We start from the raw sequence: 25414 nt of genomic DNA on the forward strand, positions 1-25414 counted from the left end.
CAAACTACTGTCTGAGTATGCTTCCCAAATAATTCTGCCCTGATCTTACCATCATGCTGTTCATATAAAGTTTTCCTGCTTTGCTTATAAAAATGTGGTATATATGTATGACACGTAAAGATGGTCAGAAACCCTGCTGAAGTCAAGATACACAACATCTATTATTGCTCTTCTGTTCACAGCCCTACTTAGCCCAAAGCAGAAGGAAAACAGACTGGTTTGACATGGGCTGCTCTCAACAGATCCATTCTGCCTAACAGCCATTTCTTTGCTGTCTTCCAGATGTTTACATATAACTATTTGATTATTTGTTCATTACTTGTTCTAGTATTTTTTTTTTAGGAATGGAACTTAAATTGACTGATGTAAAACTCCCTGGCTTCTTCCTTTTTACCCTTTAAGCACTACATTTGTCCTTTTTCAATCTCTTAGAGCTTTAGCAAGCATCTCCAGGTTATCAGAGATGCCTGCTGACAGCTTTAAATAGTTTTGGCCAGCGCTCTAAATAAGCTAGAGTCCATTTTATTAGGCTGTAAGATCATGCGCCTTTGTTTTTCATAATAATTGTATTAGCCACATGATTACAGTAGACTTCTTCAGTGAATACTGAAACAAAAAAGTTTTGGTGTAAGACATCTTACATTACTAGTTTTCTCTCTCAACTGAGTACTGAATAGTTTCTCAGTCTTTCTCTTATTCCTTACAGAATTCAAGTAGAAACTCAATAGTCATAAACTGCAATGTTCTTTATAAAAATATATTTTTTAAGCTGGTCACTTATAAGAGGTTTCTTGTTCCTCTTAATTATAACTTCTTCTGTGCCTTGTTCTTTTTGACTTCTGTCCCCACATACTTATGCATTCCTTTATACTAATCCTAGTAATCTCACATAATTTTCATTTCCTGTATGATTCTTTCACGTGTTTGAGGTCAATGTATATGATTTAACCAGATGATTTCTTGGTATATACTTGCTATTCTTTCCTTGCATTGGGATCATTAAATTCTGAATAGCATGTTTTTCATCAGGAAGCGCTTAATTCCTTTATTCCTTTAAACTTCTCTTCCATGACATGTGATCTCCCAGTGTCCTGAGTTCGTTGAATTCTGCTTTCTTGAAATCCTCTCTTTCTATTTTGCTGTTCTCCCTCCTTTCCTTCAAAAGAATCATGGATACTTTCATTTCATGTTCACACAAGTTCTCTTCCACTCATGTTCTCACCCACATCCTATTTAGCACAAGGCTGCTGTAGACTGTATTCTAACCTCTCTAGTTGCTTCCTCTACTTTCTGTACCAAGGTTGTCACACACACACACGCACACACAAAATATATATATAGGTCTCTCTCTGTAAGCTGTTACATTCCTTTCCAGCTGAAGTCTACGTAAACTTTTTTGCCTGTTTTTATGAAGTTCTATGCCTTAGAGGATTTGGCTAGTTTCTCAAAGAAAACAAAACCACCCCAAAACAGTGCCGCCCCCACAAAAGAGCCAAAACTGAACTGAAGCCTTATGCAGCAGATATTTCTGGTTTGGGATTTCAACAGAAATCTCCCTGATCTCATAACAGGTGTATATATCCTCTTTCTGGACAAGCCACCATGTGTGCCCTTATATTTTAGTCATATGAGCCATTCTATGCCATTTGAGTTGGAGTTTTGTATTAAGAATTCCAGCTTTTCTGTTCCTCTTCATATACCTGATTTCTGTTTTTGAAGAGACATTTCTAGATGTGAAAGGACAGCAGATAATCTGTGCTTCAGATTGCCTGCTTAGTCTACCATCAAGGGAGAAATTTAATATTCATTCTCATGGAACTGTTTATATCAATATTTTTCAATGAAAAAACAAAACTTTTCCTGATGTGCATTCACCACTAGGGTGTTTTTCTGGTGACCCTCAGTCTGAGATGTGGTTTTTGCTGCTATATACTATGAGAAGAAGGAACGGCACCTATAGTCCAGATTTAGTAGCATTTGCTGTTTACAGAAGATAAACAGGAGGAACATTTGGCTTTAAAACTAGAAAATAAATTAGAAATCTCAAGTGATTTTCTCACCCTGCTACTTATGAGGGTATTGTGTTTACTAAGAAGAATATGTACTTTTCATGTACTTTAAATAAAGTACAGCTATAATCCTAGTGAAGACAAGAGAGTTATAACATGAATCCACATTAACTGCTTGAAGTAAACTCTAAGATTAAGACCTTTTTTTCTGGTGATGACACTGCCCTGGTGTGTGAACTTTGGCAACTCGTTTATTTGTCCTTTAATTTTTGCTTCCCCAGCTGTAAAATGACTATGACAATAGTTATTAAATTCGTAAGTGGGGTGTTTGTCTTAAAGAATATTTATAAACACATAAAGATCCCCAGATGATAAGTGCTACAGAAAGCAAAGGATTTTTATTAATAATGCCCACTTGGAATGACGCTTATATCTTAGTGATAACTTTATCCCTAAAATCACTAGAAGAAGATTTAAAAGCTTACAGAAAATGCTGAAATGAGGCAAATTTTCTCTCCTCTCTGTAAAGCATCTTGCTGCACTGAGAGCTCCAGCACACATCTGTCATCTGGAGGCCAAGCAGGCCTTCCACGATTCCAGGAAATCAATTCCAAAGATTGTAGATTGTCAGTTGCTTGTACACTGGAGGCCGTCCAGGCAGCAGATTAAATTGTATGAGAAAATTGTAGCAGGCTCTAGACTGCACGTAATGGAGACCCCCAATGACCTTTCTGAGGACTTGGGAAACATGCATTGAAATTACCAACAGGCCCTTTTGTAGCACCAAAACTGCATACTGAACTTCTCTTACTCGTCACACAGGGTCATTCACAATTGAGCTATTTCTGAAAATGTAATCACCATCCTTTCTTCTTGTAGAAAATGTATAGGGATACCAGAGCTGCATTATTTTTATGACAAAAAAAAAAAAAAAAAGAGAGGTTGGCACTTGTGAAAGCCTCAGTCTTTAGCAGCGTTTAATGGGGCTACTGTTCCTGAATCTTTCACCCCTGAGAGATTTCAGCAGAATATCCAAAACACTGGCCAAAATGATTGCCGATGCAGAAGGCTGATTTAGATGTGTAACAGTTTCAGATTTGTTGTTTTATTCAGACTCTGTTGACTACCCCCTGGTTTTTGGTTTCATTGTTTCTAGAGTACCCTTGACATGGCCAGAGTTCAAACTGCTAATGTGACCCTTTCAGTGCTGCTCACTTAGGGGTTCAGGCTAGACTGTGTAACTCTCCTTGTCATGAACAAGAATGCTACATGTACACAAAGAACCTAATCCCTTTTGAAAATAAAGTTTTGCTATACCAGTGAAGGATGAGCTACATGAAATTCTGTTCATTACTTCTGATCAACCTATGGTTCAAAAATTGGGGAGTTACACCTCTGACTTCTACTTTCCCATTTATCAGTGACAAGGGAGGCTGGTCATTTTATCTCACTCCTTAATAGTATTCTTACTCTTTAGGAAAGTTGCATGGCTTAATGTATATTTGTTTTTGTGGTTTTGTTATTTAAACCTATTAGAAAAGATTTACAGGGCATTTTAAGCAGATGGAATGAGTACATTTGTTGGTTTGGAGGGGGATTGTGTTTTTTTGAATAGTCCACTTACCTTTGCTATGACAGATAAACATGTCTTTTTCCTTTGCTAGAAGATCATATGGAATCATATCCCAAGCTGCCTGTAACTTAGAGTTTTGTATTTATCTCCAAAGCAGCTTTTAGGGCATCAGACTAAGCGAGTTCTTAGTCTGACAGCAAGGCTCTACAACCTCTATCAGGCACATGATCAAAGAGGGAAATGGTGAACAGGAACTGCCCTTACCATTCTCAAGTTTTTTGACTCTGCCACAGACTTCCTATATGACCTTGACCAAGTTTTAAAATCTATTTCCTAATTCCCCATGTGCTATTCTGGGGTAATAATTCCCCATGTCAGAAGCGTCTGAGTATAAATTGCTAAATGTCTGTTATGCTGACTTCTAAGTAATATACTCTCTCGAAGAAAATTAGCTTTCTGTTAAAGGAGCAATTGCTCTATTGATGATAAACTAACCTTGTTTATATTTTTAACTTTGCTTTATCAGAGATCTTGGTCTGATTCATCTCTAAGTTGTACCTTATACATTCATTTACACACCAGTATTTTTCTGCCACTTACATTTTTATATTTTTACACACATTTTGATCTGCTACAGATTACTACTTTGGTGCTAGGCACTGTAAAATTAGACCTCCTATGTTCTGGGGAGGAAAGATGGGGAGAAAGGTATGGAGCAGCAATCCTTGCACACACACAAAAAGAAAATCTATGAGCTGAATGAATGAAGAATGGAATGAAAGGCATATGAATATGAAGAGGAGACTTTCAAAGACTGTTTTAGCCACAGGCCTTTTCATGTCAAATATCTGGTGCATCCAAGCTGTAAAAAGCAAAGCAGGAATTTCTAGGATCGATTTCACCCCTTTGACTCATCCCCTTCCTTTGCCCATTTGCTCTCGTAAGATAGGTCCAGAGTGTGCAACAGGAAACCAAGCAAAAACAATACAAGAAAAACGCATTTTAATTTTAGCCACACAGCTGCCTCTGGGTTCTTTAAATACACTCCCCTCTAAGTGCTTCCATGCACCAAGCTATCCAAGCGCTCTAGACAGGCTGAGTCTCAAGTGCAAACTCATTCCACAACTAATCTCTCTCTGGCATTGTTACAGCAATCAAACCAAGCTGGTCAAATGCCCAGTTGGGGCAAACTGGGTCCTTATCAAAGTGCCCTCTGTTATGTGGCTTGAAGTGATGAGCTACAGTCTCCAAGTTCTTTGGGCAGGGACAAGTTTTCGGATAGGGATTAAAAACAACCTCTTTTTTCCCTATCCTCTCCCTCTGCACATTAATACACAGCGTAAGAAACCAAAAATATCTTTTGAAGTCGTGCCTGTGAGTAACACTGTGCCCTAGTATAATGTGACAGGTGACCTATTCTCCTTGTGCCAGGCTGCATGTAGCCTTGCTGTCTGGAAAACTATCTGGGGAATTTAAGGACTACCAGGAGAAAAATGGGAAATCTAAAAGCTCAGTCACATACTCAGTTCTTCATCTTGGGTTGTTTTTTTCCCTTTGGCTTTTGAAGGTGAAACATAAACCACCTCTGAATTCCAGAGGTTTTTTACTGCCATCATGTGGAGAATTTCCTAAAAAAATGAAAAATTGTGTTCCCTGACTGGATATGATTTTTCCTGCCCTTGGCAAAACTGAAAAAATCTAATTCAGTCGTACATCTACACAGGGCTAGTCCTGGAGCCACAAATGCCATAAACATCTGCTAAATGTTCTGCCATCCTTAGTGTATTTTGCTTTTGCCCTACTGAAGCAGTGTATTTGTCGGCATAGCAGAGCTGGTCAAGAGTGACAGCCTGGGCATGCTTGCCATTTCTGATATTCCATTACAGGTTTCTTTCTCTGGTCTGCAGGAATCCACAAACATTTAGTATCAATGCTATTTCTTTCCATGCAGCAACGATACAACAGAAAACAGTATTACAGCAGGGTATCACAAATCCAATTATATAAATTATCTTAGGATCAGAAAGATACATTTTTCAGGCATTACTGTTCCCACTATGCAATCCTCCATTTTATCTGACCACCATAACAATAGCACCTGAGGCATTTGATAAAAATATTAAAACTGTTCCAGAAGGTTGGAAATTTAGAGGGCTATATTAATTTTAATAAAAGAAAGAGAGTATTTCTACCTTCCAGGAAATTCCAAGATTTCAAAAGTTTTGACCAAAACCAATAACTATATTTCAATTCCAAAAAAGCAAAATGGAAGATCACCAAATTTGATTGCTATTTTATTTCTTTTTAGTTTTGTATTGTACTGATTAACATTGTATTTACTACTGTAAAAGTAAAAATAAAATATTTAGGTAATATTTCAGTGAACTTTTCAGCAATATTGACACATTTTCCTTAAAGGTTTTACTTTTGTTAAATCAATACAATCTGTAAGACAATTACTGTCAGGACATTTCCAAGAAGCTCTGTTTATCTTCTCAAAGACATGCAAACAAGTGGCCCCATTTTCAAGAGTGGTGAGGCCCCAATAGCTCCTCCTGAATTCAGCACAAAAGAAATCAGCCTTGCATGTGAGTTAGGAATCCAGTTGGTATCTTCTGTCCATTCTGTTATCTCACTGGAAATGATAACTGGTTTTTAGTTTCTCCCTGACCAGAGGCTTGCAAACATAGTAATTATGGACCTCAGCAAGGTCAATAAATGACTCCAGAACAAAAGCATGTTCTCATTGATACTGACATCCTCCTGTACAAGACCTCTTCAGAAGAGCTGCTACACTTCATGAGTTTAGAAAGTTGGTCTGAAGACCTGTGAAGTACTATCATCAAGGCACTGCCTCCTTCTAGTCTTATAAAAATCCGTTCAGATTTGGCTACACTATGCATACGGCACTGCAAAATTCAGCACTCAGCAGCTTTTTCTTGATCTGCTCCTATAAAGCCTCACAATTCCTGTAGCTTTGGACACAAATTGTTCCGTGTTTCGCTATGATAGTCTGTGCAGTGTGGATTTCTAAGTTAAAGGTAAAATGGATCCCGCTACTGTCCCCTAGCATAGGGGAACATAATTTGCCCTGTGAACCAAGAGCCAGTTCTATATTTGTCTTTTAAATGGCTCTAGTAATTCTGAACGTTTCACAATCATATTATTAAGCAAAGCCTCAACCACTACTAAGCGAACCCACACGCAACAGATGAATTCAGACATCTAACATAACAAGCCTACAGGGAAAGCAACTGAGTCACAGTGGCATCTGAGCTTCTCGGAAAGCCTACGTCCACTCTATATCCTTGGCTCATCTATCTGTACTATGAGGCACAGCATATGGCTATATCAGTGTTACCGCATCATATGATCTCTCTACTGACTAGTCCGTAGAAAATTTAATCCTTCTATGTGCAACTAATATGGCTAGTCTTTAATCCTCTGCTACAGAGCAGAGGTCTGTGCTGAAGGTTCAAGGTTCAAATTGTCTTCTGCATGAGGTACATTTATTATCCTTGCACACAAAGTAATGAATTCTTGCCTTTTCATTTACTTGTAAAAATGGAAAAATGTCGATTTTTAAATGTAAAAATAATTTAAAAAATTCCTTGTAAAAAGGAAATAACAGGCCAAAATCCTTATCAAAATAATATTCTCAAATATAGTCATGTCAAATATAGTTCCCATCAATTAGGAAAATACAGATTTGAGATCACCAGTGCAGCCTTAATTCTGCTACATCATGCATTTATGTTACCAGGCTATCTTTAATTACCTACTGACATCTTAAGTTTTTTCCACCAAACAAGGTGTCATTCAGTCGACTGGGTAAATCGTATTGGGAATAAATCACATAGAGAATTAGGCTGTTGTTTGTAGTATCCCTATCTCATATTTGTTGCCCTTGGTATATAAATAAAATTGTTTTAAAGTAAGATTTGGGGCTACTTATTGTAATTTTATGTAAATTAAAGTCCTTTTCATCCTGAAAAAAAGTCCACGGGCAGTCCTTGATTGGACCAAGTTTGACCTTCCCTATATACTGTAACTCAGAGACACACGACACCCAGTGGTTATTAGAAATAACGCAGGAATGTAGAAGCCATGTAGAAGGTGAAGATACCACCATTCTCAGGTACACAAAATTAAGATGCAAACAGAAAAATGAAGACACTGGACATATCCGTATTAAGGAGTCAGCAGAGGTGGTCTTAACAGACGCAACACTTGTGACACAAAAAAAGTCCCAAAGCAACCACCAACATCTGAAATACAAAACCAAATAATTTTTGATCACCAGGAAAACATGACATCTGTCCTACTTTGGAGTAAACAGTAGCTCTTTCATGACAACAATGTAAATCCTGTAGATTTCTCCATCAGAAAAGAACATCATGATGAGATTTCCCTGACAGCATTACACTGATTAAGTAAAGCCATCCTTCTACGCCCTGTAGCTTTCCACATACCGGAAGCTACACTGAAGACAGACAGAGAAGACGATGACTGAGCTAGGGAAGTGAGGGAGTACGAAAGGGCATGCTGCCCTCCGAAGTACTCTGGACTGATGCTGATCTGATGATGCACAGATTAAAAGCAGTTACTGGGGCTGCTCTTTTGCATAGTTTCCCCAAATCCTCAGTTGGCCCAAGAGTCTAGGAGTCGCAAAGGGGGTATTAAATCCACCTTTGTTCTCCTCCAACATAATACAGTACAGAAGAGTATGAAGAGCATCAAAGGTGCTTTATTCTTGATATGCCATCTTTGCTTATCATTTGTTATTGTTAAATTATCATCATTCTGCCTTCCCTTAATTTGGATACATAATGGTAAAGATGAAGTTGCAGATGGATACAAGAATCTGAAAGATGTGTGTTTTGAAAAGGAAACATACCTAGATAAAGTTGAAATGTAGAAGAAAAATGAGCCATTGCTAAAATACCTTCATTAGAGAAAAATCTTGTTAACTCAACTGCTGGGTGAAATTCTATGACCTGTGATAGACTTCAGGTCAGAGCAGGTGATCACACAGTATCTCTTTCATGCTTTGGTATTTATTAAATAAGATATTAATTATTAACAAAACCCACATGTGGAATGTCTTTTCAAACAGATTTGGAGGTTTAATATTGTTTTAATGTCCAACAACACAGCTAACACAAATATAAAAGGAAACACATTTGAGATTTAGTGCCCCTCTGCTGAAAGGTGAAGCAAATACTTTATCCACATATATTCATTCTTTGGTTGAGACCCATGAAAACTCAGAGGCATCATTTGAACAATATTCTTCTATTAATGTATTAAAATTTCAGAAATGAATAATAGAAGCAACAAAGATATCTGTATCAAAGTATCATAGAAGTTAGACTTCGGTTCAATAAAGTGAGATGTATAAAGCTATTTATTTGCAGACTAACTTAATGCAATACAGTACCTACTAAATTGTATTTTGTCTGTGATAGCAAAATAAATCAGTGAGTATATGAAGAACAAAGATTGAGTAGACGGTGTTTTCAGACAAACACCTAACCTCTCCAGTTCAGGCAATATATTATGAAACCACTTTCTTCTTCTGACCTGGCTATGCTTTACTTCCGAAGTTTGCCAAATATTTCTTTCTACTGCTGTGTTAGGACAAAAGATTCTTTGTTCCATAAGCATTTATGAAGCCCATGCATCAACACCTTTATTAATTGTTCAGTAACCACACAATACCTATTATTTAACTGCCTCATTGGATAAATACTTGCTTTTGTCCCTCTTAAGCCATGAAAGATGATTCCTGCATCTTTTCCTGGAAGAAGAGAGTCAATATTTTTTTAAAATTTTAATAAAAATATTGAAACACCTAAGCTGAATAAACATGCAGTTATACTTCACCCATATTCTTTTCGCTCTTCTCCTGTTGTATGACCAGAATAAACAGGGAGGTGAACAAAAAGGTAGTAACTCATTTGCCAAAATGCTAACCTTTAGGATAAACAAACAAACCACAGTACAACCTATGAAAAAAGGAAAACATCCTGTTGCCACTGACAGTAATCACTGAAAGCACACAGTAAATGAGACCTTGTATCAATGAAGAATCAAATTAAAGGAAAAGGGAGAGAAAGGACAATGACAGAAATATCATTAAAACCACAAAAAAGGCATATTTTGGAACAAGGAGAATTCAGGTGGTAATGCTCAATATAAACCTAAGGTTTAATTCAACTGAATTCCGGAAGAATTCAGGTGATAACATTTAATTTATTTAAAACAGAGGTTTACCTTGACTATCAATGAAAACTTCTCTATTAACAGTACAGTATTTCAGTTCTCCTACCTGCTGCCCCTTGGATGAAGGCCTGGTATCGCACAGTCCAAATCTGTTCTGAACCACCTGAACTGAACGGCAGGTTGTCTGTCCCAAATACAGATGGCTCGCTCTCTGATGAGCTGTTTTCAGTGAGCACCCACATGTACTCCATATCCTGAGAAATCTGGAATCTGTGGAGATCAGTAAGGGTTGTTTCTGGGGTTAAGGCAACCAGGACCATGCCTGAGCAAATATCATGATGCAACAGCATTCTTAGCATGCTTTTCCTGAGAACCCAAACCTCCTGAACAGTAAGGGATCCAAATCCACAGTTGAGAGATCACACGTCTCATGGTACTGTTTAGATGTAACTCAGAGCCAACTCTGGTATTTAAATACTCAAAAATACATCCTAGGAATATGTGTCACTAGCATTCTCTCACAGCACTTCGGATTAGTAGGACTGGAATCCATTGTGTCACACTTTCAAAATGACTGTCATTTGACATAATCCCAGACATTTTTGTTTTGCATTTGACAGGTTATTTATGAGACTACTGAGACTAAAGGTCCTTCTCTTTTCCATTCAGGAATTTATTAGATCATGTTGATCTTCTTAATCAGCATGTTTCAGGTTCTTTAACAAGACCATGATAATAATGAAAGCATTTCTTTCATCCGTTTGTATTCAGGGAATTCATTGTGACTTTGCTCAGCCCTTCCACACAGCCTTTTCAGTTTTCTCTAATGAAATGGCTTTCAAGTCCAAACGCAAAATATTCTGACAGGCTTCTGGGTGCTGGTAGTGTTTATGCAGTTCTCAGAACAATAATAGCTATTCTAGTTGTATTCATTATCTAGAAGATTCACTTCCTCCTACTTATTCGCCCTTGGCTTATAGGCAGTTCATGGAAAGCAAATCCATACATTTCTTTCACTATCTCGTATTTACCAACCACGTAGAAGAATAAGGGTATCCTTTACTCCTCTTTTGCTCGTGACAGGTCCTCCTTTTGCCATGTTTTCCCTCTTTAAGACAAGTGTAAAGCTTTCAGAACTCTTTTGTGCTGCTTTCCTCATTTTTAAGTGGCTGTTTTTGCTGTCGTCTCTCATTCTTGGAGTGAGAGACGCTCTAGGTCTAAACTCGTGTGTAGAGATGAATTGTACTCTTTTGCACAGCATTTGGGAAGTCCAGCAGCATCCCAAACTCCTGGCTCTGATCACCCTGTCCCATTCCCTCACAAGTCCAGGCCAGGCAATAAACAGCTCCAAGCCCTCGCACACTTGCCTGGCCATGTAGTACTAGGCCAACAGGAGGCAGCCACACCTTTTTTCAGTGAAGATACTCCTTCCTGCCATGTCCCTGACAGCCATGGTGGGATGGGTCTCCAAAGATCTTTCAAAACCAGCCCTTCTCCCTGACAGACCCTGTGTGCATCCATTGTACATTTTGTGCATCTGCAGCTGCCTGCTCCCACCTCACGCCAATCCCCACTGCACCTGAGGGCCTGTGGTAAGGACTCCTACAGTGAGCCTGCCTCTGCTGTACCCCAGAGGCCCCTGCCCTCTCGCCTCCGCTCCCTGTGAGGCGCGCAGGCCCCGGGCACACGACGCCATGCCAGGCCTCCGCCTGCTGCAGCGCGAGGACGGACAGCAACGACCGCGCGCGGCGCGCACGCGCGCTGCAACCACCCCGTCTCCAGCAAGCGCGGAGCGCGGCGGCGTCGCTGTGCGCATGTGCGTCGGAGGGAGCCTGGCGGGCAACTTTCCTCTTCCGGGGTGGGCCTGCCTAGGTGACGAGGGAGGTTCGTGCGCCATGGTAGAGTGTCGCGCATGCGCGGCCTGGCGGGGTTGGCGCTGTGGCGGCCCGCACCCAGGTGAGGGGCGGCCCGGCCCGGCCCGGCCCAGCCCGGCGCGGGGGGAGGCGGCCGTGCGGGAGCGGTGGCAGCTGTGGGGCTTGGGGAGTCTGGGCCATCGCCGGGGCCTGCTTCGCCTCGCCGTATGGCAGCGCGGCGGCTCGGGCCTGAAAGCCGGGTGGCTCGGCCCGCCTGCGCCGGGCCTCTCCTCACGCCGGGCCCGCTGCGAGGGCACCCCGCCCGGGCGGGCTGTGCTCCGGGGCTCCCCGCCGCCTGGGCCTGGCGTGTGGGCGACGCGCCGGGAAGGCGGTTGGGTGGGGTCAGCTCTCGCCGATGCGGCGGGAGGGAGGGCCCTGAGCGTCGGGGTTAGGGCCCGGCGCTTCCCGCCGGTGCGCGGCGGAGCACCTGCCTGCCGGGCCGGGGGGGCGTCTCTGGCTCGCGGGTGGGCAGGGGGGATCCCACGCCCGCGTGTCTCGAGAGTGGCTTCTGGTTTGTTTATTTTCGGTTGTGGTGGCGGTGTTGTTGTTACTGTTTTGGGTTTTTCCATAAGAGAAGAGAAGAAGATGTGCCAGCCCTTCCCAAAGCTTCCCTTGATGCAAGGCTAGCAGATGGCATGTTCTTATTTTACTTATTTCTAGTCCTCTTTCTGTTTCTAGCTCTGCTTTTTTGGAGATTAGCATCAATAGGTATCACTTTTAAAAAAGATACATTTGTTTTGGAAAGGGCTAACTAATGAAAGCATGGATGGGGACTTAAACCTCATCTTAAAGCTCATCTTCCATTCCAGTGGTAGTATCTAGGTTGCTCTTATGTAGTTATGTTTGCTCCATACCTGTTAGCAGGTTGGCAGGTGTTACTGAAGATGGAAAGTAAAAATGATGCAAATAGCTACTGAGGAAATTATCTTCTGCTGATGTTTATTCTGCCTTTCTTGTAGTTATATAGATAGTCACGCTACCATCTCAGCACTGTTATCTAACGTACAGAATTTATTACTGGAGGTGCCAAGGCTCAAGATCTTGGAGCAGAATTCTAACAGCCAGTTGTGAGGACCTTAAGAAGAAACTTGTCTTTTGGGGTATATCATTGTAGAATGTCTGCTGCAATGTCATTTGGAGTAGCTTGCACTGGATACTGCTGTCCTGACTATGATGCGGACTCCTGAGTTCCTGTATTTGTAATTTAAATACACAACTTCAAAGGGTTGCTTTATAGGAAAATAATTTCTACAAATAATATTAGACATAATTTCTGCACTTCATCCTGTCATTTTTCTGTTAGCCAAACTCTCAGCTACCTTTTTTAAGAGAATCAGAAACTTTGTTCTGTCTTACTAGAGTCTGCCTACCCTCAGGAAGCAGCCAAAGGTTGTGACAAGTGTGTAGTATGGGAGGCCATAATGTAACTATACATTTTTCTGATTTTCATAGCTTTTAGTTTCAGCCTTCCAGTGTTCTCATTCTGGGTGTGGGAAGAAGAGGGCATTTCTAAGGCCATGTCTCCCCTAGGAGTGCATTGCAGGTATAGTATGTGTTGTGCTTTTAGCAGTATGGATTTCTTTAGCCCCAGCATGTTCTCTGATCACTTACTCTACTTTCTTTTCTCTGATGACTTACTTTACTCTTGAGAGTGAAACAGACTGTATTAACAAAATGACAGCTTTGCAGGTTCGGCTGTATTTGTTGTATGGGCTTCACCCAGCACAGCTGACTTGTTTTGGGATTCAGTCCCTGGGATAGCTAAGTTTTTGTAAGATAAATATGGCCTGAGTAACTCTTAATTCTTGAAAAAAAAAGTTGTTTATGAATAGCCTTTAGCTTTTAGTTCACTTTGCTTTTTTTTGGGTGGAGAAACAGGTCTAATACATTAGTTTTCTATCTGCATTTCATTCTTTGAATAATTTGAGATGTTTTTATTCTGAAAGTCTCCGATTAGCTCACTGGCATCGTAAAAAGAAATACACAACTATCCCACTTGACTCAGAGAGGCATTGATTTAATTACAGATAACAACCATACACTTCGTATCTGCTATTTTATTTTGGTTATCCATGTTGCTGAACTTTGTAGAATTGGGCATTATATTTTTAGCAGATCAAGAAGTCACATTCCTACTTCCCAAGTTTTGTGTGTACAGTAAGGAATTATTGCCTTGTCTGACAGAATTCATAACTGAGTTAGAAATCACTTATGCATTGTGCTCTCCAGATGAATCTACCGTGTACTTTACTCAGTAATTTTAAGTATGAAATTATTCTACTTCAGGTAATTCAGTAAGATTGGCTGACCTGTGCTCTGTACTCTGACTTGCTTAGCCACTGAAGAAAGGAGCTGAATGAGATGGGTGCATTCTGCCCCTTCAATTGCATCCATGTCTTCAATACTTCTCAAATACCTTTGATTCATTGATGGCATTCAGAGCAGTAGTGAAAAATAAAGAAATTTTTTAAAAAGTAAAATATCTGTACTATGTTTCTGCTTCAGTTAATTTCTTCCTTCCTATGCCTTAGGTTTTTTGGCATCTTTTAACCTACTCTAAAGGACTCAAAAGCCATGCCTAGTATGGTACTGTTCTCTTGTAGTTGCTACAGGGGACTGAAAGATTGGATCATGGAAACTTTCCTGAAACTTAAAAAATCAGTCCAAGGCAGATGGAAAAATTTAGTCCAGAGGATTCTGCAAAGTAATGTGTCAGCTGATGCAAAAAATTGTTGCCCATCTCTTCTACTCTGTAATGTGTTATTAAACATGCATAGTTTAGAGAGTTTTGCGGGGAATAAACTGTGGTTTATTGGTAAGCCTTTGCTAACCTAAATGTGTGATTCACATTTGCTATGTTTACCTGGGAGTTTAATAGAATTCTAGAGATTGTTTAACAGATGCAGCAAACCTTTGGTAACCAGATTTCCATAAGGACAAACGTGGCCTTCTTTGTTGTCTTATACTGATGGAACTTTCTTTAGATTCAGAGAAAGTCCCTTTTTGTTCTTAACTATTTTTGTAGTTCCTCAATCGAAAAGGTGTTAAAAACTGCCTGCAGCACTATGGAAGCGTGGAGACAAGGTAGTCATCTATTGAGACCCTCAAGGAACTATTGGACAAAGTGATGGAAATGAAGAGCTTGAACCATCACTTCAGCATGGCGGCAGCTGAATCTGACAAGGACTCCGGATATTCAGGTTTAGAAAACCACTGCATTACCTTTTTTTGTGTTATCTTGTTCAGACTTTGCCTTTATTGGTGATGTTTGACAAATCTGACTCTAGCCCCTTACAGTTTGTGTCTTGTTACCTGGGAGGGCCTTTGTATGCAAGACAGGTTGCATCTGCAGTCATCCTACTACCAAACTTTTTTGGAGTGGAGCTTTATGTAGTTATAAAGTTCATCCTGTGAATTTGAATGGCATGGGAATTTAAAATGTGCCTAATAAAGAAACTAATGGAAGAATCTTCAGACTTCAGAGTCTAGAAGTGGGGATGGCAAAATTACTTTTTGTTCTTTGCAGTGATGAATTAACTGTTGGATTATGCTGTATAATGTCTCCCACGATTTGACCAGATTGTCAGTAGAGCCTGATAAACCACAGAGTAATTGTTATAACATCAGTAAAATGTAGACACGGTGTGCCATTTTAATACTCAACAAAACTGTGCAAAGATTGCCTTTAAAAGAAAAAAATGTTTTTGTGAGAGACACCCGCCTTACTGGGTTTGTAGATAGAGGATTTCAAGACAGAAAATGCCTGCAGCACACACTATGGCTATGGCAATGTTGGAGCCCGTAGTTCTTTCCTGCACCAGATTTTAGAGCAGTCTTCCTGATAGTGCGCAGTCCCCTGGAGACTCAGTACAAAAGACCAAAAAGTAATAGGTTTTTTGGGAAGCAATGCCTGCAATGAGAACTGGCCTGAAATATAAAGCCTTTTATTAAAGGCTATTTGACAGCTGTCACAACAGGTCTAATTTTATTGGTATTCCAGAAGTAAAGTTTATTGTTCTTTGTGGCTTGGTCGAAAAGAAGCAGAATAGTAGAACTGAAAGGAGGTAGCAAGCATGCGGCATGTGAAACAACTAACAGCTGAATTCTACCTCTGGCAGATGGAAGTTCAGAGTGCCCGAGTGCTATGGAGCAGACTGACTCGGAGGATGTGCTGAATGCATTGTGTTGGAACGCAGAGGACGGGCCTTGGCAATGCCCAATGACCACAAGTAACTCCTTTCCTGCTCTTTCTCCTATGGTCGTAATGAAAAACGTGTTAGTTAAGCAGGTAGGGAAGAAATAATATACTGAAAAATACTGCATGTTCTTAAATTGTTTTGTTTTTTTAAAAAATATTTTTCCTTTCAAAAAGATTTTACAAAGTTGTTGCAGTCCAGAAAGTAACTGGTAACTTGAAAAGTTCTATTGTGACAGCCTGTTCTTTTGAGGGGCAGCTAGAATCACTAAGATGGAAAAAAAAGTGAATGGAGAAGCTCTGCTACATCTACTAAACCTCTTTGTCTCAAAAGGATCCCCAGAAAATAGATCTTTAAAAATGTTATGTAAATGGCACCAAAGATCAAACCAAAAAAAGTGGAATGTTTTTCTTTTTGAAAGCTGATGTTTTCTTTTTCATTCAGTAAAGACAGTAAAATAGGATGATAGGTTTTGCATCCTAGTTCTTAGGTCCTAGAAGTGCTTTATGTGCAATGGGAAACACTAATCCAGAATGTTATAAATGAAAAAATTAAATCTGTATCTGAAGTTGGTATTGTTACTTCAACAGTTGTTTCTCTTAATTGCATGTGATGGCTCACATTGCAACAATTACATTCCTTATTTATGTCCTCCAATATCTTGTTAGGTGTGTTGTTCCTCCAGGGCATCTGTGAGACTCCTAACTTTTACACTGTAACAGAAGATACCAGAGCTCCAAGTTCAAAGTATTGCCATCTGATTAGAACTCTTGCTCTGTACTCACTCATGTTTTCTGAGCAGAGGAAAAGTTCTTCAGTTTTTTTTATTAGAATACTTCTGAGAATACAGTGAGAAGGGGAAAAAAGAATATAGATCCTGATTCTTTTCCTACTGAATCTGTTATGACAACAAGCAAAACCTATTAAATTCAGATACTGTGTATCAATGCTAACATAGGTATGAGTTTCTGTTAGTATTTAGCAGATTATGCATTTGTGGGGGGGGAATGGTTCTGATCTCTGAGCATTATCTTGACAAGAAACAATTTTATGTTATAGTCATGTGTCTAGATGCGTGGACAAAATGCTGTCTAAACAAATGCCGAAGTTTTCATATAGTAGGGAGTAGACAAGCTTCACAAAAGGTTGATAAGTCTTTGGCCCAGAGCTCAAAAATTAAACACTGATTGTAGTGGTAGTCTAATGTTAAATTCCAGGTTGTGTTGCAAACAGTTAGGAGAAGGAGCTAATAATAAGTAGCTAATATATATCTCTCTCTCTATTAAAAAAAAAAAATTAAAAATGGTAGTGTAGCAAAAAGGGACTTTGGGGAGCAAGAGTCGGAGGTAGATAAAATTACCAGACTCAGTTGTGTTGAGCAGCACGTCATAACATCTAAGTCTAATTATGTATGGTTAAGGACAATAATGTTAAATTGAAAAATGTTTACTGCAATAAACAAAAGCAACAAGTCTAGGTCAGAATAATAATGAAGTGTCTTTCTGCTTCTTTCCATTATGCCTAGTTACCTCAGATAGTCACTGGTCATCTCTTTAAAACAGTCTTTTCAACACAGTGCTCAGTGGGGCTCGCTGGACCAAGAAAAAAATAGCAGCATCCAGTTACTGCTGTTTATTTGTTCTAGTTTCAATTTCAATCAGCATCATCCTTCTGTCTTAACCACTGTGACCCTGCACAGTAATGGTTACCTGCTGTCCCAATTTCAGAGTGTAAACAGCTAACAGTAATGTTACTAAAAAAAAAAAAAAGGCAAGGATTAATTCTCTGAAACACAGTGCTGCTTGTGGCAAGGTTTCTGTAAGTGTTATAAAAGTCTTTAATAAGTAGGAAGGCTAGTTAAACAAGTGATATTGATATCTGCAGGATGCTAGCTTTCATTTAAAAAAAAACCAAAACAACACTTAACCAGAATTAGTAAAATAATCATGTCCTTCTCTACTAAAAATGAGATTTTGGGTAGGAGAACAAGAGCAGAACGCAATATAAGTGGAAAGGAGAAGAAAGTAGATAAGAGATGGGGAAAAAAACAAGAACAAGATAAACAGTTCCCACAGCTCTTTTGGCCTCAATGATTTTGGGGCTCTGCTGTGCTAGATACTGTACAATTGTGCAGTATATGACAACTTCTGACCCCAAAACCTTGTTCCTTAAGGCTGCATGTTCTGTCCTCTGTGTGTATAGCTGTGGTACTTGTATACTTCCTCACTCCTAACATCTCCAGATACTTTTCTTCTGAATGTGTTTGTACTTTCTTCTGTGATAAGGTAGTAATATTTATTTTTTACAGGTAATTGTTCTGTATCGCTATTCCATAAGCATCTTGCCCACTGAACCAAAGAAATTCTGTGTCGGAGTAGGTAATTGAATCTCATCTCCAAGTCTCAGTGTCCTAATCAGTGGGTAATACCCGCTTTTGGCAAGTTCAGGTCCTTTACTGGGGGAATGGACTTCAGCAAAGCATGTTGGCATTTGCCAATTTAAATCTTATGAGACCAGGGGAAAGGAGATGGATTTCAGATGACTCAGTACAGTACCAAAAATAATAAAATGTATCTGCGCTAGCTAAAAACTGTGCCTTCAGCAGGCCTGCCAGTAGCGTTCCAAGTCATAAGGAATTGGAAAAGTAGTTGACAGTATATTATATTAGTATAATTGTAGTGGTGATGACTTATATATTAAGAAGTGAGATTTTGCTTCAGAAAGAAATAGTATCTCTTACTAGACCATTTGATATGTTTGGAGAAAAGCAGGCATGCTTTTTGGCCAGGAGATCTCATGAAGATCTGTAGTAATGTATTGGAGGAGGAAGAGGGAATGTCTTGTAAAAATTGATGTATTCCCCTATATTGCAGAATATGGCTTGTGGGAGGGAGTAAAAACTTGGGCATTTTTCTTGAAATATAATGGTTTTAAGATTTATCGGTGTGTGCCATTTCACCAGAGGTGTGGAGTTAAACTGCTCTGGGCTTACAACAGGCTTTTTTCCTTGCATTGGTTGATATTCAGCACTTTTTTTTTTTTCTACCTCATGGTTTTAAATTTATTGAAACTGTGTATTGTACTTAAGATTGCAAGACTTACTGAACAGCTGTCGTCTATTTTAAATAACCGTTTGAAGAGCTTGCTATAAGAATAGAATTGACAAAATTAGAGTTGCTGCCTTTCAACAAAGAGGGAGTCTGAATTGTTCCTAAAATGTCTGTGCAGTCTTTCTTTGACTCTTTTAAAATATTTCAATACCACAATGCTTAATTATTTTTCAACTTTTCTGTACACTTGTTGTTCGACCCCAAGTCTGGGTCGAACTTTTACATGAGCGTTGTACAATATAAGCATGCACTGTAATCCTCATTTAGGAAAGCATGTATAAATTCAGACTGAATTGTTTTTAAATGTATCTGCTGTTCCATAGTAAAAGGATTATGGATTTCAGCTTTGATTCTAGTGCTATGCTCTGTTGTCAGAAAAAGAGAAGGATGAGTTGGATGGAAAACTGTTCAGAATGTATTCAAACGGTGTATATCAAATATCAAGAAATGGCACAGTCCACCAGTTTCATTTAAGGTTTTTTGATCCTCTTCTACAATGTTGTTGTAAGACTTCTATTTTTTTCCCCGTTTGTGCTTCTCAGGGGACTTCATCACAACTCCAGTCTTGGACTGTGCAGCCATCCTTTGAAGTGATTCCAGCTCAGCCACAGCTAGTGTTTCTTCGTCCATCGATCCCACCGCCCATTAACCCTCACCCTGTTGGGAAAAAGAGAAATGACTCCACTAATTACCTGCCCATCTTGAATTCTTATCCCAAAATAGCACCACAGCCCTGCAAAAGAGATCACTCCTTTGATCTAGAAGAACGTCAGGACACGAATTGCCATAAACGACTCTGCACAGAAGCACCCAAAATGGAGACTTCTCCTGTGTCGAGGAGCACAGGCTTGCCTACTAGTCCTTTTGCCCACCTACCAGTTAGCTTTAAGACCCCTCAGGATTCTAACCAGCAAAGTTCTTCAACTCTGGTGACAAGTGGAAAACTTTCAGCTCTTCCTGGTTTTCACCGTGTTTCCAGTGACACTCAGAAAGTGCCGGGTTTGACTCCCCTTTTGCCTTTTGGAACTCTGCAGGCAACAAAGTGCACCCCTCATGAGAGCGAGAGTGCAGCACAGACTACGATGCAGTCTGCCATGTGGAGCCCCCCATTGATACCAGAAGAGATTTGCACTACCCCTGAGCTGCTCTTGCAACAACAAAGCAAGTGCAGACGCTTTCAGAATACACTCGTTGTGCTACGCAGGTCGGGATTGCTGGAGATCACTTTAAAAACCAAGGAGCTCATTCATCAGAACCAGGTGACTCAGGCTGAGCTGGACCGGCTGAAGCACCAAACACAGCTTTTCATAGAGGCAATAAAGAACAATGCTCCACAGTCGTGGGCAGAGCTAGAAGCATCTCTAACAGGATCTGATAAAGCTGATAGCAACCTTGAAGACTCCACTTATCCCAACATGTAGTAAAAAGGTACATAGCTGTTGGTCAAGTTATTTCTGTGCCTCCTATTTACCATCTCAAGCTTTTACTTGAGCGTTTTCCGAGTCCAAGACTTGCGAAGTGGCATGCCATTAACAACTTGACTTCAGAGCCAGTTGTGGGACTGGAATAGCATGGTGGGGTCTTGACAGAATGGGCACTTACTACTTCAGTGTGACCTTGAACTGCATGCTAACTCTGTGTACTTCCTTGGACTTGAGAAGCTTGGTTGTTCTGTGCTGGCATGTTTGCATTCTTGCAGTGAAAGGACAGTCATTTGCAGTATTCTGCAAGCAAGAATCTTCCTATTCCCATCTTCAGATAGTTCTGAGAATGGAACAGCAGAACAGGCCCCAGTATTGGGCCATCATCAGCTGCAAGTAGATGAAGGGAGTTGGTGTGAGGAGAGGAAACTTACGTTGGTGGGGTGGTACCTTTAGGCTGTCGCTGTCCTTTCTTGTACCAGAGTGTCTTACTTTGGGGTTTTAATGCGTTTGAATTAGTGGAGATCACTTGTGCTGAAGCAGCATTCTATATTCATTGCAGTCTTTGGTCAAAGTGATGAGTATCTTAGGAGCCAAGTGAAATGACACGTTTTGAGTACACTTTTGATTTTGATCTGTACAGTTAACTTAGTGAAAATCACAAGGCTTGCACTGAAAGTGTTTGTTCCAAAGCCATATTTATTAATGGCTAACAGGTGTACAAGGCAAGTGGCTTTGGATTTTCTTGGTAGCTAACAGATTAAACATTGTTATTAAAGACTGCAGTGACTTTTTAAAAACAGCATAAGGAAGATATTCATTCTCCAGGGTTAATTTGGCAAGACTAGTTTCATATTATTTGAAATGTTTATCTTTAGTTTACAAGCCTAAACTTTTTTTTTCTGTGAAATCAGATTGCTAAGTATAAAAAAAAATAGAGGTGAAAGGAAAAGGAGCATAATGGCCTGTGGTGAAACAAGTCCTCTTCCCCTTTACTTTTTTTTTTTTTTTTTTTTTAATTTAGAGAAATCAGATTAATGTACCTGGGAGGTTGGGGGAGGGGGGAAGATGTCAGCTTGGATAATCTCCCTAAAAATGTTATCTACTTGAGTTTGAACTTAAAAACAAAAAAAACCCCAAACAAACAACAAAAAACAAACAACAACCCCCCCAAACATTTTTCTTCCACATAAATTTATATCATTCCTAATCCGCTTGCCTTGACATAGCTAACACCACTGTGTGCATAAGGTATTAGGCCTTGTTAGTAGAGGTCCACAGTAGTCATGTTACAAAAGCTGTTCTGCAGACATTTATTTCATTTCAGTTTATCTAGACACTTAACTATGTCACTCCCTCCAATCTGAAGGGGATTTTTTCAGAGGCAGTCTGTGTAGAGAACTAAGAATGGCTTTGTCTAAGAACATTGAGGAATCTGGATTGTTTATGGTATGTTCCTTTCTGTGTGACAATGTTTTCAAAAAATTGTGCAGTCTAGGTGACTGGGTATTTTGATGCTTTGATCACTTCTATCATCTGTTTCAGATTCTTAAAAACAAGAAATTCGAAAGTAGAGTGGATGTTTTGCTAATTTGTGACTAGACAGTTTCATTTTCTGATGCCTCTGGGAATCAATATTGCAGAATACTGTGGAGAATGCTTTTGTAGTCTTCCTCAAATATGTGCATTAGAGAAGTTGTAAAGGGTTTCCCTCTTCTAAGGGGTTTCCCCCTTTTTAGACTGATGAAAAGAAATGCCGTACATGCCTCACATATATTTGTACTAGCACTATTTGTACTAGAGAGAAATTTCATGGCAGGATTCACCCTAGTGGAGCTGTAACAAACTAATCACCATGCCTTTCATGGTATCCTGCCCACCTGCGGAAGACTAGTGCAGTACATGGGAATTAAAAGAAAAGTGTTCGTAGACTATGGTCTGTCATGTATTTTTTTAAATATACCTGCTATAATTGTGCATACTAGGATGGCTCGTAACTTGCAGCACAGCAATATCAAAACTGAGCCAGCAAACCCAGAAGGCAGGAAGGCAGCACAGTACAGTGTAATAATGTAGGACATGTGCGATCTAGCTCTTTTGGAATCAGTTGTGATATCTGCACTGAATGACATTTGGCAGGATAGATGTGATGGTACCTTAGGTCATTTGTGAAAGAATCCCAAAAGATAAGCTTGTTTCTTCTGAGCTTCTTGCAGGAAGGAGAGAAGGCAGTAGGAGGCAGTTCCATGGATCTGATACCTTTAATAGGCCTAGAGGTGAGGTGTGAGAAAATGCATAGGATATCTTTCCTGCTTTTCCTAAAATTCTTATTCTACCCATCAAATAGGAGAATTTGATGTTCAGAATATATATATTTTTAGGAAGTGATTGTCCTAGAAAACAAGATGATGGACTCAGGCTACCTAGAGGTGAAAGGAAGTCAGGGGAAAAAAAAGTCCAATCCTAGCTGTTTGAGACAAGAAAAAGTGAGTCTACTGGTGACCTCTTCTCCATCCTATTTCCACTGCTCTGATAGAATAAAAGGAAGGAAAAATTGGCCTTGCAGTGTAATACCCTTGCTAATAGAAATCTCTCATAGTCCACACCGTACCACGTGTATTTTTTCCCCGACAGCACTGAGGATGGGCTGAAGTGAGTGTGCTTATAGCTGATGGGCCTTTCAGCTGGTGTAATTTGTATAAATATATATTCAATAAATCTGTGAATAAAGTCCAGCAGCCGGTTAGAAATCTCCTACTGGGCATCAGTCCAGACTTAAATAGTATTTGCTGAACTAGAAAAATCCACTCTGAAACTATTATATGTAAATCTGGGGCCCGTTAGAAAACATATCCCCAGATAACTGCAAATCTTGACTCAACATCTATAAAAAAAGGATGTTGAAGGCCCCTAGTGATAGATATGTCATCAAGTACCATTCTGTTCAGTTCCTCTTAGCTGCGTTTATTCCTAGAAGCCCTGATAAGCCTTTAAACAATAAGGGCTTTTCTTTCTCAGCTGCAATTTAATGAAATAGGTTAGCTTGGAACTGTGTTGAGAAAATTAGTTGACTACATCAGGACCAGAATAGGTCCTGATTCTGGGCAGGATCTGGAAGTGGTCCAGTAGATTTGAGCAGAAACATTAGCCTCTCTGATTGGAAGCCTGTAAGCAATGAACTTAGGGATTTTTTTGACCTTTGAAGCAGCAAAACTTTGCATTACCAAGTTAGCTGCAGACAGCTGTCCCAGTCTAAAAAGTCACTCAGATTACCTGCTGGGGCTTCAGTTACTGCTGACAACTAGCAAGTGGGGTAGCTTGATGGGTCAGACAGACTGCTGGTTTTCTATTAAGTTTTAATAAATGTTGATATTTTTGATTACTTTTACTATGTATTTTTGAAATTCTACTGCTCTAGTTGGAATGTAAACATTTTCTGTACTTTTGAAGTCCATTGCCAGCTCTGAATACAGTAGCCTAAGAACTCTGTTATATAACATGACCTTTTTGCTAAAACTTTACAGAAACAGACTGTGAAATATGAATGAAATAAAGTACATACTTGAAAAGTTTGTGGGTTATTTTAATGCTGTTAAACTGCAGAGTCCTTTGTTCCAAAGTATGCTTTACATACATTTCCACAACAGCATGTTGCCCATGTGGTAAAGTGCAGATCCAAAAGTGATACTATGATGTATCTCTCTGAAGACAGTCATGTGAGCTTTAACAGTATGTATGAATTAAAGGGTCTCTGGGAGGAGCATGAGTAAAAGTGGGCTGTACAGAATGCTAAAAATATGTTGTCGTGGGTGACCATTGCCATAGATCTGTCATGAACAACCTGGAAGGTTTTTTTTCTATCTCTGAACTGTTATCTCCATGTGATGACTATATATTATGCTCACCGTCTGTGCAGGGTGAACTCCTACACTATATCTTAATCCTGTCAGCTGGGTATGCAGAAGTTCTAATTGTGAAATGAGGCTTTTGGCTACTGAAAGCATTACTTGAGTGAAAAATTTTACTCTCTCTCTTGAAGAACATTCTTCAACTAAATCTGTATACCAGCTTTTCAGTAAAACACATTTTTCAAAATGTGGCCGTCTTTACATGGTCTTCTTTGTACAAAGATGACTCTTACAGTGAGAACTAGGCAGTCATTCCCAGAACATCCAGCAGCCTTGTGGCATGAGATCCTGTCCGAAGGTACAAGAGATTCTGGTTAAAGTTCTTACTTTGCACCAGACAAGGCAATAACTTGAATCTCATTACTTTACATCCAAAAAGGAGTGCCATCAATTGAAGTAATTTTATTCCCTGAGACTGGAAACTCAGTGTTTGCAAATTTCGTATTCATAAAAGGTATGGGTACAAGTCAAGCAGGAAATTTTCAGGTCTCTGTCTCTTCTGGCTAGCTTTTTCTTTACATGGTGAGGTCTATCTGCAGGATGTCAGGCCTGTTCACCTTTGTTTCACTGAGGCCAAAAAGGTGAATTGCTTCTTTTCAGGTGCACTACATCTGTCTTGTTTTTCTTTTTTGTGACACACAAACAGTCTGAAAGGAGCAATACCCCCCACAGGCTTGGGCTGAGGAATCTCCTGGCATGCAAAATTTCTGGCATCTGCTAGATTAAGCATAGCTTGCTGTTACTGCTTTTGTTCTTGGAATTCCTGGGACAGAAATGTGGGGTCCCTACCTACACAATTTTACACTCTTGCTGTATCTACGTGATGCTTCCTTTCAGGCTGCTGTGTAGTGCAGTCATATAGCTCCCAACTGTATTATATGGTCCAGAGTTTCCAAAATGCATGGGACTTCTCTTCCCTTTTTAAATCTGTACCTCCTTTGAGGTATGTCCATGAGACAAGCTTAACTGTTCCAGTGTGATCTGATTCAGAAGGAAACACCATGTGTTCAGTCTGCTCTCTTGTAGAGCACAGTTTCTAAGACTTCTTCAAATTTTTGT

General features: G+C 39.7%; 1 protein-coding gene across 6 annotated transcripts; it reads left to right on the forward strand.

Annotated features, from left to right (window-relative positions):
* The first annotated feature begins 11607 nt into the window (after positions 1 to 11607).
* CIPC (CLOCK interacting pacemaker) lies at positions 11608 to 24546 on the forward strand. 6 transcript variants are annotated; one of them, XM_075503307.1, is made up of 6 exons: positions 11608 to 11763; positions 13173 to 13263; positions 14717 to 14920; positions 15839 to 16008; positions 18225 to 18290; positions 19569 to 24546. In XM_075503307.1, the coding sequence occupies exons 3-6, from the start codon at positions 14848 to 14850 to the stop codon at positions 20445 to 20447; spliced, it is 1188 nt and encodes a 395-aa protein (XP_075359422.1). In that variant the 5' UTR covers positions 11608 to 11763; positions 13173 to 13263; positions 14717 to 14847; the 3' UTR covers positions 20448 to 24546. The 6 variants fall into 6 exon arrangements, with proteins under 6 accessions (XP_075359422.1, XP_075359421.1, XP_075359427.1 ...); XM_075503306.1 differs by having other exon boundaries at positions 14746 to 14920; XM_075503309.1 differs by having other exon boundaries at positions 11614 to 11763; positions 13180 to 13263; positions 14746 to 14920.
* The last annotated feature ends 868 nt before the right edge of the window (positions 24547 to 25414 follow it).

The sequence above is a fragment of the Mycteria americana genome, chromosome 5 (assembly GCF_035582795.1).
Source record: "Mycteria americana isolate JAX WOST 10 ecotype Jacksonville Zoo and Gardens chromosome 5, USCA_MyAme_1.0, whole genome shotgun sequence".
Classification (NCBI taxonomy): domain Eukaryota; kingdom Metazoa; phylum Chordata; class Aves; order Ciconiiformes; family Ciconiidae; genus Mycteria; species Mycteria americana.

Coding starts and splice junctions, on each gene's coding strand:
- CIPC (XM_075503307.1), top strand. CDS start 14,848: ATGGAAATGAAGAGCTTGAACCATCACTTCAGCATGGCGGCAGCTGAA. Junction 14,921..15,838: donor CAAGGACTCCGGATATTCAG/GTTTAGAAAACC, acceptor TACCTCTGGCAG/ATGGAAGTTCAGAGTGCCCG. Junction 18,291..19,568: donor CAAAGAAATTCTGTGTCGGA/GTAGGTAATTGA, acceptor TGTGCTTCTCAG/GGGACTTCATCACAACTCCA.